Raw genomic sequence first — 12,998 nt, 5'->3', positions numbered from 1 at the left:
ACCACACCACGACCAATCGCCAAGCCCCTCGACCAGCCTTCGGTTCAGCCCCACAGAACTGAAGCCCAGCAACAAGCTGTGAGCTTGCTGGGCCTTTTTCAGGCCTTTCCCAGCCTCCTTTGGTATTGTCGTAGACTCAAGTTGTGGTCGTCGTCACCCCGCCGTCGCCGTGAATGGGTTTTCGTGCTAAACCGGTGAGTTTACGCCTAAACTGTAATTAGGGGACTAATTACACTTAAGGTGGATTAGCTAGGCCTAATTAGGATTAAGGTTAGTTAGTTAGTGTAATTGTTAGTTAGTTAGTTTAGTTAGATGGCTAGGTGGTTAGATGGATTTAGTTAGGGGTTAGTTAGATTACATAGTTAGTTTAATTAGACTAAATTAGTTAGCTTAGTAGATTAGTTAATTCACACAATTAAGTGGCTAGATTAGATTTTGTAGGTTAATTAGTGGTTTAATTTAATTATTTTGAAATTTATTTAATTATTTATTAATTAGCGTAAATTATACCAGGATAGCTAGTTGTCTGAATTTCGTGCTGATCATCATGGTTGCATTAGTTTGTGCAATTGATTGCTAATTTATGCAATCGGATGTTGAGTGATGATTTTTGAATTATTATTTCAAAAATATGAATTTTTGGTATTTAATTACAAAAATACTGGGTGTCGGGTTTTGATGCCAAAAATATTTTTAGTATTGTATCAAATCGTTGAATTTTTAAATGAGAGAGTATGACGCTTTGTGGATCAATTTAACAGTGTGGTCACGCACAATTATTTTACTGGGTGTTTTTAATATAACGAAAATAGGCCAAGTACATTATTTGAAATTGAGGCATTTGAGTACAAAGCCCGGTGTCCTTGGCCGAGATTGGATGTGTACGTGATCACATAATACCCTAATGCGTTTACGCGGGGTAGTGAACCTGTCCTGATGCGTTTATGCAAGACGTTGCCTAATTAAGTTCAAATGCCCCATGTCAACGGATGCCAGTCGCAGTGGAGGCTAGGCCAATGCTCCTTCAGGAATGCCGTCTAGATGTAGATGTTACCGTGCCCGACGAAGCGGGACGACGCCTAGTTATGCCGGATGACTGCTAACTGCTGAGTTGGCCGTGGCCATTGGGTCGTAATTAATTGGAACGCTTGAATGAGTAAGATAACTGTGCCTGATTATGGGACAAAATTGTGTGGCACGGAATGGGACGTGTTATAAAGATTTGGTTCTATAATTGGGACCTCTATGATTGATTGATGTGTGAAAGTGAAGTGTTCTAATTATTGATTGCGATTACTGTATGCATCTGTTATATGAGCTGTACTAATGTGCAGGGAGGTGTTGAGGCAAGGTAAGTCTTATATGAGTGTGTTTAGGCTGCCTCTAAGTGAATTATTCTCCTAATCAGGGTTTAGGGTGTAGACTCGTTGAGACATTATCTCACCCCGTCGTGGTTCAAAATTTTCAGATCCTTAGATGGAGGTACGCTATATGTGTTATGGGGTCCCACATGCGATGGAATTTCAGCACTCCTATTTCCCTATACCTGGGACTAACCTGACCTGTGAGTTGGTTGAGTCCACGGTCTGGGTCAAAGAGGGCCTACCTCAGTTGGTACCTCATCGATTCATAGCGTGGTTCATCAACTTTTCTCAAGGGGATCGGGAGGGTCCCCTATAGGGTTTTGATGAGCCTCCCGTTGGGACCGGGGATTGGGAAATAAGGCATCCTATGGACATCGACACCTTTGATGGTGTCATGGAGGACCCGAAGCCTATGACTGAAGAGTCCAAAGCTTAGAGGGCTTGATAGTTCTTTTTGAGATAAACCTCCTGTGTATAAACTTTAGGTTGACCTGGTTGTATATAAAGTGTGGTTTGTTTAAATTGGTTGTCTTGCTTTCCTATCACATATGTTTGTTTGTTGTCTAGAGATTGTTATTTTGCTTCCACATATGCATGAATCGTTTGGGTCGACAACGCGTCATGGGTACATTGCAATTTAGTTTATCACCGAGGGATGTGTGCATGCCCGGGGTTTGGGGCTTGACATCCCCGCCCGAAGTGGTATTAGAGCTAGTTAGTGTTTGGAGTGATAAGGTGCGATGGGTTATGCGATAGTTAGTAGGAAAGGCATTTTTCTTATGCCAATGTGTGTAATTGATAGTTGATTGGTAGATTGTTTTGTGTGGGTCGCTCAATTTATAATTCTGTGTGAAATTGGAAAGCAGGTTCTATAAGGATCTTGCACTATGAGCAATTAGGAGCAGAGAACTCCTAGGAAGAGGTTAGTAGCTTCAGTTACTCAAGGTAGGACACTGACTAGGGTTGGTGCCCGAGGTAGAACGCAAGCACAAGCCAACACTAGTGGGATAGCACCGCCGCAGGCCGGTGCTGGTGTAACAACACCTAGCGATCCTAGAATCGATGGGATCGTACAAGTGCTTGAGACCCTTTGAAATCTAATGGGCTAGCAGGCCCAAAATCAAGCTGCTGCCACTTCCGTCGCTACTACAGCCGCTGCCACTGCTACACCTATCGAGAATCCACCTAGGAACGTGATCAGGGAGAGACTAATGCCTAAGCTCATATAGTCATTTTTGAAGCTGAACTTGCCAAGGTTCACTGGGCAGGTGATCCCGAGGTCGCAACCCTTTAGATCCAAGATTTGAAGAAAGCCTTTGCACTGCTGAGGTGCTCGAAGGAAGAAAGGTTGGTCCTTGTATTCTATCAGTTGTAGGGAAACGCAAGTACTTGGTGAAGGGCCACCAGAGGAAGAGTATTTCCAAAAGGTGTGGTTCCGGAGTGGAATGCTGTCGTTGAAGCCTTCAACGAGAAGTATTTCTCGAACTGCGCCCAAGAACAGAAGATGGCGGAATTCCAGCGCCTTCGTCAGGTCTAATGTCTGTAGATCAGTACGAAGCAAAGTTTGCAGAGTTGTCTCAGTATGCACTAAGATTGATCGAGGATCCGGTAGACCGAGTAAGAAGATTTCAGGATGGACTCAGACCGGAGTTGAAGAATCCGCCGGTACTATTCAATCTAAAGGACTACAATGATTTGTATGAACGAGCTCAGTTGATAGAGAGGAACCTGAACGAACAAGTCGCTGCATCTAGGTTGCGGTTCGGGTCGAACAAGGATGGAAGTTGGTTCGGAAAGAAGCCTATGACTGGAGGAAAGTACCCTATTCCGCCCAATAAAAAGGGTGGAATTGGAAAGTCAGCACCCAACCAAAACAATGTATGTCATTTTTGTGAAAGACGACATGGTTCAACCCCGTGCTCTGCTAGGCCGAGAGCTTGTTTTAGGTGTGGCCAATTCAACCATCAGATAAGAAGCTGTTCACATAGACCGATGGGATCATAGCTGCCGCCACCGCCGATGGGTCAGAATAGAGATAATGCACCGCATGGTAGATTTAATAGGCATTCAGCTCAAGGAAGGGTGTATGCTGTCACTCGACGCGATGTAGAGGACTCACCTGACATGGTCACAAGTTCGGTCTCGCTAAATGACCATGCTGCTTATGCTTTATTTGACCCTAGAGCTACATATTCATTTATTGCTGAGCAATACCTTAAGTTGGTAGGGTTGAGTCCTAAATCGTTAGGGTTAGTAATTAGCATATCTACCCCCATTAAAGGATAATGAGTTATCTACAATAGAGTGTCCCAGTTGCAAGTTGGTTATTGGTAAGCGAGAGGGAAAGATAGATTTGATAGTCCTAGCCATGTATGATTTTTATGTAATAATTGATATGGATTGGCTCACCAAGCAACGAGCTACTGTAAACTACTATCGTAAAGCGATTCAGTTAACTCGTTATTGGGTGAAAGCTTGGAGTTTATTAGGAGTCGAGGAGGACCCTCGATCACCTTAATCTCGTCGCTTGAGGCAACCTGTTTGTTAGACGGGGGTTGCAAGGGTTACTTAGCAATTGTCGTGAATACGACAGTTAAGGAGCCGAAGATGGAAGACATTGTAGTGGTACAAGAGTTTGTTGATGTGTTTCCGAAAAAATTACCCGGTCTGCCCCTAGAAAGGGAGATCGAGTTCGTGATTGAGTTGGCCCTCGGGACAGAGCCAATCTCTAAGGCTTCTTACCATATGGCGTTATCAGAGTTGAAGAAAGTAAAGGTGCAAATGCAAGAGTTGTTGGATAAGGGATTCATACATCCTAGTGCATCACCTTGGGGAGCACTAGTCCTGTTCGTAAAGAAGAAAGATGGTTCGTTGCATCTTTGCATCGACTATCAGCAACTCAATTAGGTGACAATCAAGAATAAGTACCCACTACCAAGGATTGACGACCTGTTTGACCAGCTACAGGGAGCGTCGATATTTTCTAAGATTGACCCGAGGACAAGGTACCATCAGCTGAGGATTAGGAAGGAAGACATATCGAAGACAGTGGTTCGTACGCGTTACAATCATTATGAGTTCACCGTGATACCGTTTGGTTTGACTAATGCCTCAACTGCTTTCATGGATTTGATGAACCGAGTATTCAAGGAGTACCTGGATTAGTTCGTGATAGTGTTCATTGACGACATCCTAATGTACTCAAGAAGTCCTGAGGAGCACAAAATACAGTTAGGGACATTGCTTCAGACTTTGCGAGAACATGGACTATACACCAAGTTCAGTAAGTGCAAGTTTTGGCTAACTCGTGTAGCTTTCTTAAGTCACGTGATTTCAGGTGAAGAAATTTCGTGGACCCAACCAAGATTGAAGCAATGATCAACTAGCCAAGACTGACGACAGTGACAGAGATCATAAGCTTCTTGGGTTTGGTGGGTTATTACAGACGGTTCGTGGAAGGATTCTCCGCAATAGCCATGCCTTTGACTCGATTGTTAAAGAAGGAAGAGAAGTTCATATGGACGGATAAGTGCAAGCGTAGTTTTCGAGAGTTTAAGCAAAAGCTGACTACCGCACCAATGCTGACAATTCTGTCTAGACCTGGAGGATTCGAGATCTATAGTGATGTGTCATTCAAAGGACTAGATTGCAAGTTAAGGCAACATGAAAGGGTTATTGCATACACGTCCCGTCAGTTGAGACCTCATGAGTTGAACTACCCGACGCATGACTTAACTTACAGTGATTATTTTCGCTCTGAAGATTTGGAGACACTATTTGTGTGGAGAAATATTTCAGATCTTTACTGACCATCAGAGTCTCAAGTACTTATTCTCTCAGAAGAAGTTGAACATGAGACAGCATCGTTGGATGGAACTTCTCAAGGACTATGACTGAAACATTCTATATCATCCTAGAAAAGCGAACAAGGTAACAGATGCGTTGAATCAAAAGTCATCGATTGCACAGATGGTGATTCAAGAGTGGATCTTACTCGAAGGAGCTCGAGATTTGGTTTTCAAATTTGAGGTAAGCCACCTTTCAAGTCTTATGCCCACCCTCAGAATTGAACTGGAAGTACAAATAAGGATCAAGACGCTGCAGATGACAGATCCTGAGATCCAGAGAATTTTGCAAGAAGATGCAGAAAAAAGAAAGGCTGACTTCCAGATTTTTGAAGACGGAACAATGAAGTTTTGTGGACGTTTGTGTGTACCTGACGATGCAGAGCTTAAGGAGGAGATCTTGTCAGAAGCTCATCGTAGCAATTACAGCATTCATCCAGACGGTACGAAGATGTATCAAAATCTGCATCAACACTATTGGTGGATCAGTATGAAGGTAGATATCGCCAAACATGTCGCTAAGTGTCTGACGTGCCAGCAAGTGAAAGCACAACATTGTAAATCGGGAGAACTTTTGCAACCTTTGGAGATTCCCAAATGGAAGTGGGAACATATCACAATGGATTTTGTGATGGGCTTACCAAAGAGTCAGTGAGGTAATGATTCCATATGGGTTGTAGTTGACAGATTGACGAAGTCTGCTCACTTCATCACCGTATGAAAGGACTATGCACTAGACAAATATGCTGAGTTGTACGTGCATCAGATAGTTTGACTGCATGGAGTACCAGTCATGATTACATCTAATCGAGACCCGAAGTTCACCGCAGCTTTTTGGAAAAGTTTACAGATTGCCTTGGGAACAAAGCTGCAATACAATATAGCCTATCATCCTCAATAGCTAGTCTAAGAGGATGATTCAAACCCTCAAGGACATGCTGCGAGCTTGCATGTTGGATTTCAAGGGAAGCTGGGAGGAACAACTCCATTTAGTTAAGTTCGCCTACAATAACAGTTATCAACAGAGTATTCATATGGCACCATTTGAAGTGTTGTATGGCAGAGCGTGTAGAACTCCAAGTTGTTGGGATGAAGTCGGAGAACAGAAGATCACCGACCCAAAGTTAGTTCAACAGTCAGTTGATGCCGTCACAGTTATTCGGGAAAGACTAAAGACTGCTCAGAGTCACCAGAAAAGTTATGCTGACAAGCAGCAAAGACCATTGGAATTCCAAGTTGGTGAACACGTCTTTCTGAAAGTGTCACCAATGAAGGGTACTACGCGCTTCGGCAAGAAAGGGAAGCTAAGTCTGAGGTGCGTCGGTCCCCTCGAAACTCTAGAGAGAATAGGGACTTTGACGTATCGTCTTGTGTTGTCGCCGAGACTGGCGCAAGTGCATGACGTCTTGCACATGTCGATATTGAGAAAGTATGAACCTGACCCAACCCACGTGCTGAATTTTAAAGAATTAAATGTGGACGACAAAGTGTCGTACGTGAAGAGACCAGTTCAGATCGTGGATGGCAAGAAGCAAGTGCTACGTACCAAGACAGTTCCCTTGGTCAAAGTGGTCTGGCAACACCATAGAACAGAAGGAGCTACATGGGAAAGTGAAGAATCAATGAGATAACAATACCACCACCTTTTTGAAAAAGAATTGTAATAGTTTAAATTTCGAGGATGAAATTTTTATAAGAGGGGAAGAGTTGTGACATCCTGATTTTCGACCCTATTTCGATTAAATGAAATGGGTTTTTCATCGACACGCCTGTGGTCCTTTTTCTCTAAGCTGATCACTCATGAGATAACTAATCTATCAGGTAAAGCCGTTAAGGGATATAAACGCGACCGACTTGAGAATTCAACCAGAAATCGACTGCTCAACCGTGATAATTAGCAAGAGTCAATACAGCAACATTATAATGGATTAGAGATCGGATATAAGCTAATTCGATAGAATGGCGTAATTAAATCGTGGATGATTCCACATGATTGCAAAATTCGCGTTGAACGGCACAAACTCAATTTTCTATCGATTCTGTACCCAGTGCTTATAATTGAAACCTTAAGATTTTTACGACAATCGAGAGTCACCGATGAGTCGAAGATGCACAAACGTGGATTGAAATTTATCAACCACGAGTCAAACACAATAAAATTCCTAAAAGCTACCCGGTAGGTTAGATCACGCTAAAATCGCGTCCGATTAAAATTAATTACGAAATTGAACTCGGTTTCGAGAATCGAAAGTTCTAGCGTGTCATGATTTATTTTTAAGACATTGTCGCATCCTTTGAAGAATTTTTGGCGAGACCGGAATTTTGGTGGAAAATCAAAATTGGGCAATTTAAATTCAAGAAATTTGGAAGGGCGAAATTGAGTGGATTTTTAGCCTCCAAAGTGAACTATTTCGTGAGGGAAGTGCAAGGAATTTGTGTGGGCTGCTACCATGGCTTGTGTGGCCATTAAATTGAAGTTGTTTGGTGTGAATTGAAGATGGAACTTGGTGAAATTCGTAGGGGCTGCTGGGCTACAACATTTAGACTTTAATTTGGCTTGCTTGGGAAGTTTTGGAAGGGAAAAATGGATGTTGGATAGGGCTGAAGACTTTGGGGGCTGAGAATGATGATTCAGGATATTTTCTCTTGACTTTAAAGGCTTCTTGTCCCCCTTCTAGCAACAGCTTCTTCTTCTTCTTGCTTCTTCCCTAAGCCTTCATTCTCCTCCATTGTTGTTGAACCACCATCTCCTGCCCTTGCCGAACTAGCCAGCTTCGCCCGAGCCAACCGTTGCACCACTCAACCGCCCTCACCAACCACCACCCTCACACCGCTCCCTTCTCTGTGTTCGAGCCAACTTGAAGCCGCGACCAGGCCACCCACGCGACCACCGTGTTCCACGTCCCTAGCTCACGTGCCCTTGACCACTCCGCTCGCCTCAGCTACTCCAACCGCCAACCCGTCGCCACCTGACCGTCTCTGCCGTCCCCGTGCCACAATCAGCTGCCAAGCCCCTCGACCAACCTTTGGTTCAACCCACAAAACCGAAGCCCAGCAGCAAGCTATGAGCTTGCTGAGCCTTTTTCGGGCCTTTCCCAACCTCCTTTGGTGTCACCGTAGACCCGAGTTGTGGTCGTCGTCGCACCGCCGTCGCCATGAACCAATTTTTGCACTAAATCAGTGAGTTTACGTCCTAAACTCTAATTATGGGACTAATTACACTTCAGGTGGATTAGTTAGGCCTAATTAGGATTAAGGTTAGTTAGTTAGTGTAATTGTTAGTTAGTTAGTTTAGTTATAGATGGCTAGGTGGTTAGATGGATTTAGTTAGGGGTTAGTTAGATTACATAGTTAGTTTAATTAGACTAAATTAGTTAGCTTAGTAGATTAGTTAATTAGCTCAATTAGGTGGCTAGATTAGATTATGTAGGTTAATTAGTAATTTAATATAATTATTTTGCAATTTATTTATTTTTTTTATTAATTAGCATAAATTATACCAGGATAGCCAGTTGTCAGAATTTCGTGCTGATCATCATGGTTGCATTGGTTTGTGCAATTGATTGGTAATTTATGCAATTAGATGCTGAATGATGATTTTAAATTATTATTTCAAAAATATGAATTTTTGATATTTAATTAGAAAAACACTGGGTGTCTGGTTTTGACGCTAAAAATATTTTTAGTACTATATCAAATCGTGCAATTTTTAAATGAGAGAATATCACACTTTGTGGATCAATTTGACGATGTGGCCACATGCAATTATTTTATCAGTGTTTTTAATATGAAGAAATAGGCTAAGTACATTATTTGAAATTGAGGCATTTGAGTACAAAGCACAATGTCCTTAAACGAGAATGGATGTGTGCGTGATCACATAATACCTTGATGTGTTTACACGGGGTAGTGAACTCGTCCTAATGCGTTTACGTAGGACGTTGCCTAATTAAGTTCAAATGCCCCATGTCAACAGATGCCGCTCGCAATGGAGGCTGGGCCGATGCTCCTTCGGGAATGCCGTCTAGATATAGACGTTGCCGTGCTTGACGAAGCGGGACGACGCCCGATTATGCCGGATGACCGTCAATTATTGAGTTGGCGCTTGATTATGGGACAAAATTGTATAGCACGGAATGGGATGTATCATAACGATTTGGCTCTATAATTGGGACCCCTATGATTAATTGATGTGTGAAAGTGAAGTGTTCCAATTATTGAGTGCGATTACTGTATGCATCTGTTATATGAGCTGTACTAATGTGTAGGGAGGTGCTAAGGCGAGGTAAGTATTATATGATGCATGTTAGGTTGCCTCTAGGTGAATTATCCTCCTAATCGGGGTTTAAGGTGTAGACTCACTGAGACATTGTCTCACCCCGTCGTGGTTCAAAATTTTCAGGTCCTTAGATGGAGGTACGCCATATGCGTTATGGGGTCCCGCATGTGATGGACTTTCAGCACTCCTATTTCTCTATACCCGGGACTAACCTAACCTGTGAGTTGGTTGAGTCCACAGTCTGGGTCGAAGAGGGCCTACCTCAGTTGGTACCTCATCGATTCATAGCGTGGTTTATCAACTTTCTTCAAGGGGGTCGGGAGGGTCCCCTACATGGTTTTGACAGGCCTCTCATTAGGACTAGGGATTAGGAAATAGGGCATCCTATAGACATCGATACCCCTAATGGTGTCGTGGAGGACCCGGAGCCCATAACTAAAGAGTCCGAAGCTTAGAGGGCTCAGTAGTTCTTTTTGAGATAGACCTCCTATGTATAAACTGTAGGTTGACCTAGCTATATATAAAGTGTGGTTTGTTTAAATCGGTTGTCCTGCTTTCCTATCCCATATGTTTGTTTGTTGTCTGAAGATTGTTATTTTGCTACCGCATGTGCATGAATCGTTTGGGTTGGCGACGCATCCTGGGTACGTCACAATTTAGTCGACCGCCGAGGGATGTGTGCATGCTCGAGGTTCGAGACATATAGGTAGGCTTAGCTAGATAGGGTAGGCTAAGCATGCCATCATCTTCTCTTTTCTCTCCTCATTGGGTGCTCATTTCTTGTTTTATTAGGTAGAATGGCAAAATGATAATTTCACAAGCCCTAGATACTATTCACGCACATGGGCATTAATGAGAGACTTGAAAAGATCAAAAAGGGCTTGGGTGGCCCATGGGCTCCTTTGGGCCGTCCTTCTTGGGCGTGAGGCCCATTAGGCTACCCACCTTGGGCTTGGGCCCATTGGGCCGTCCTTCATAGGTCTACGGGCCCATTGGGCCCACGTGGGTCATTGTCCGTGGCCCATTTCCACCCTTCCTAATTTTTATGTCCCGTTGATGAAAAATCGATTTTTTGCCCCAAAGTAGCCTTCTCGGCATTTCCGTGGCCTATTGATCCCCGTTGCAATCCCGCTCTAAAAATTTACCACTATTGTAATCCAGCTCTGAAAATTGGGGTCGGATTGAGAATGTCACATTGATCCTCTGGAGTATGGGCTAACTGGTAGCCTTTGCTATTTTTGGTCACCTTCAACTAATTGTTTTTTTCCTTCCAACTAGTCCTGTAACCATCACTTTGCTAGACATATGGTCTTTGATCGATCTCTCCCTTTTTGTGGAATTTGACAGTCAATAAATGAGTGCTTGTCCATTCTTTGATAAGATTCCTTACCTAGACTTTTCCTATGATGAGTTTATGGATATATTTGCTAAGGCTAGTGGGCTAGTCTTCTTTGAAGAACATGTTGCGTTCTTGTTATGTTGGCTCTATCAATACATCTTTTGTCACCCTTGTGTCCTATGAATTCATTGACATGACTTATGCATTGTCGAATGGTATCGATAACGGATTAGGCCAATGGCTCTTAACCCACTGTATCAAGGTCTCACAGATGCACAAACCTCATTATCTAGGGGACATCATGAATCCTTTTTTGGTCTCTTATGGATTTTGTATGATTGGCTACATGTCTACTTCTCCCAACTATTTTATAAGAAGGGGAAGATTTCAACTCACTGATCCAAAGCACATGAGTCATCTGTCGAAAGCGAGTTTGGCCTCTGGAAGTTTTGTCAAGCATTTCGTCCACCGCCCAATGGTTTCTCTCCATTTGAATGCTTGCTTAATATATTGATATCATCGACAGACTTTGATTTCTACATGTTAGGTGTTGATGATAAGGCCCACAGCCCTTCAATCATGCAATCTGATATGTATCTATTCTAGTTGAGCGTCCTAGCTCCATCTGATCTTATGCTAAACTTTTCTTATGGAGGGCGATATTCTTCAGGCTTCGAGATATATAATCCCCACAGTTGTGCGCAACAATTTGGACTATCCCCATTAATGTGCACGACAATTTGGACTTACTCAAGGTGTGCCCATGCCAATAGTGTATTTGATTAACTTCCTTTTTTCCCAACATCTCTTTGCCAAGAGCAAGACAAAGCTGCCATCATTTTTCATAACAAAGTTATCCATAATGTCCTTGGGCATTTTCACTTCGTCGGTTTCTCGTGTCGTCCTCACAGCTCCATGCTTTTCAATGGATGGTGGGTTGATTATAGACTCCTCCTGTTCCCTTGCCATGCTGACGGGATTCTTTCCAGAGTCACCCAATTCCCCTTGGGTTTTATTGCATCCATTTAAGAGACCTTCAAGACTATCTGAGCATCGAGCAATTACTAATTTAGAGCACCCAATTAGTGAAGGTAATTCCCTTGCTTCACTTGTTTTTATTTGCTCATCTTCTAAGCTATTATTGAATGCAGATGATTCATCAGCATTCGATGGTCATACTGCGAGGACCTTCGATGGGCTCATGTTCAACTCTCCCTTTTAATCGACTGACGTCAACCATATTAACATGGTTCATGTCTCAAAAGGTGCCGACAATTTCAGTTCACCATCTCCCTTCTTGTTGAATGAGCCACTTTTATCCGAAGATTGTAAGTCTACTCAAGCTAAATGGGCACGGCTCCATGACCTATTAAGGAAGGGTTATGAGACCATAAGTGGTGACATTATTATTGAGGGTGAAACTAACACTCATTGCTTTTCTGACCAATTTGCCTTATCCTATGCAGTGTCGAGCTCTCAAGTTTGTTGTTAATGAATTCTCTCTCTCCTTTAATTCCACTCTAGAGTCGTATAGGACAAGGCTAAAGAGTTTAGAAGCTATCGAAAACCTGGAGTAGAATGCTTTTTTTAAGAAAGAGGACTGTCTCGGCATCAAACCACTTTCGACATCCTGAAAGCCAATGACCACAGTCCTTTGCAGGCATTACTAATTCAATCAAGGTTCATCATTAACCTTGAGGTAGCCTGTGCTTCCCTATATCTTAAGCTGTCGGAGGCTGGGAGCAAAAAGGATGGATAGTTTGAAACCAATTACGACGGTAAAATGTAACTCCATAGCTTTGTGCTAGGGATAATGCAACATTTAATGTAATTGTACATATGCTCCCATCCGTACTCATGGCTTCTTTGGATTTTATATTCTGGCACCACTTTGCTAATATGAATTCCAATTTCAGAACCTATTTATTGTACTTTTCTCCATGTTCAGTGACCATTGTTGTCATAATCTTAGTATTTTTGGCGCCACTCAACTACTTTCATGACGTCTCCAACATACTTTCACTTTAGTTAAAGTATTTGTATCCTCATCCTTCATTATGAGCCGAGATTCATCCGAATAACTTGTAGTTCGCCATCTTTATGGCATTTAATAGCAAGTGCTACTTTGCTTATCTCAATCCTTCAATGATCGTAATATTTCGATAAGCGAG

General features: G+C 42.7%; 1 protein-coding gene across 1 annotated transcript; it reads left to right on the top strand.

Moving 5' to 3' along the window:
- The first annotated feature begins 2,900 nt into the window (after positions 1-2,900).
- Positions 2,901-4,529, top strand: LOC120291835. The gene is made up of 2 exons (XM_039309585.1): positions 2,901-3,242; positions 4,272-4,529. The coding sequence occupies exons 1-2, from the start codon at positions 2,901-2,903 to the stop codon at positions 4,527-4,529; spliced, it is 600 nt and encodes a 199-aa protein (XP_039165519.1).
- The last annotated feature ends 8,469 nt before the right edge of the window (positions 4,530-12,998 follow it).

This window comes from Eucalyptus grandis, chromosome 3 (assembly GCF_016545825.1).
Source record: "Eucalyptus grandis isolate ANBG69807.140 chromosome 3, ASM1654582v1, whole genome shotgun sequence".
In the NCBI taxonomy this organism is placed as follows: Eukaryota; Viridiplantae; Streptophyta; class Magnoliopsida; order Myrtales; family Myrtaceae; genus Eucalyptus; species Eucalyptus grandis.
Note: the sequence above shows the minus strand (reverse complement) of the source record. Positions and strands in the feature narration are given on the sequence as shown.

What these genes read in the sequence shown, in the direction of transcription:
- LOC120291835 (XM_039309585.1), top strand. Translation starts at nt 2,901, where the DNA reads ATGTCTGTAGATCAGTACGAAGCAAAGTTTGCAGAGTTGTCTCAGTAT. An exon ending in CAGCACCCAACCAAAACAAT is followed by an intron (nt 3,243 to 4,271) that starts GTATGTCATTTT and finishes CAACTCAATTAG; the next exon opens with GTGACAATCAAGAATAAGTA.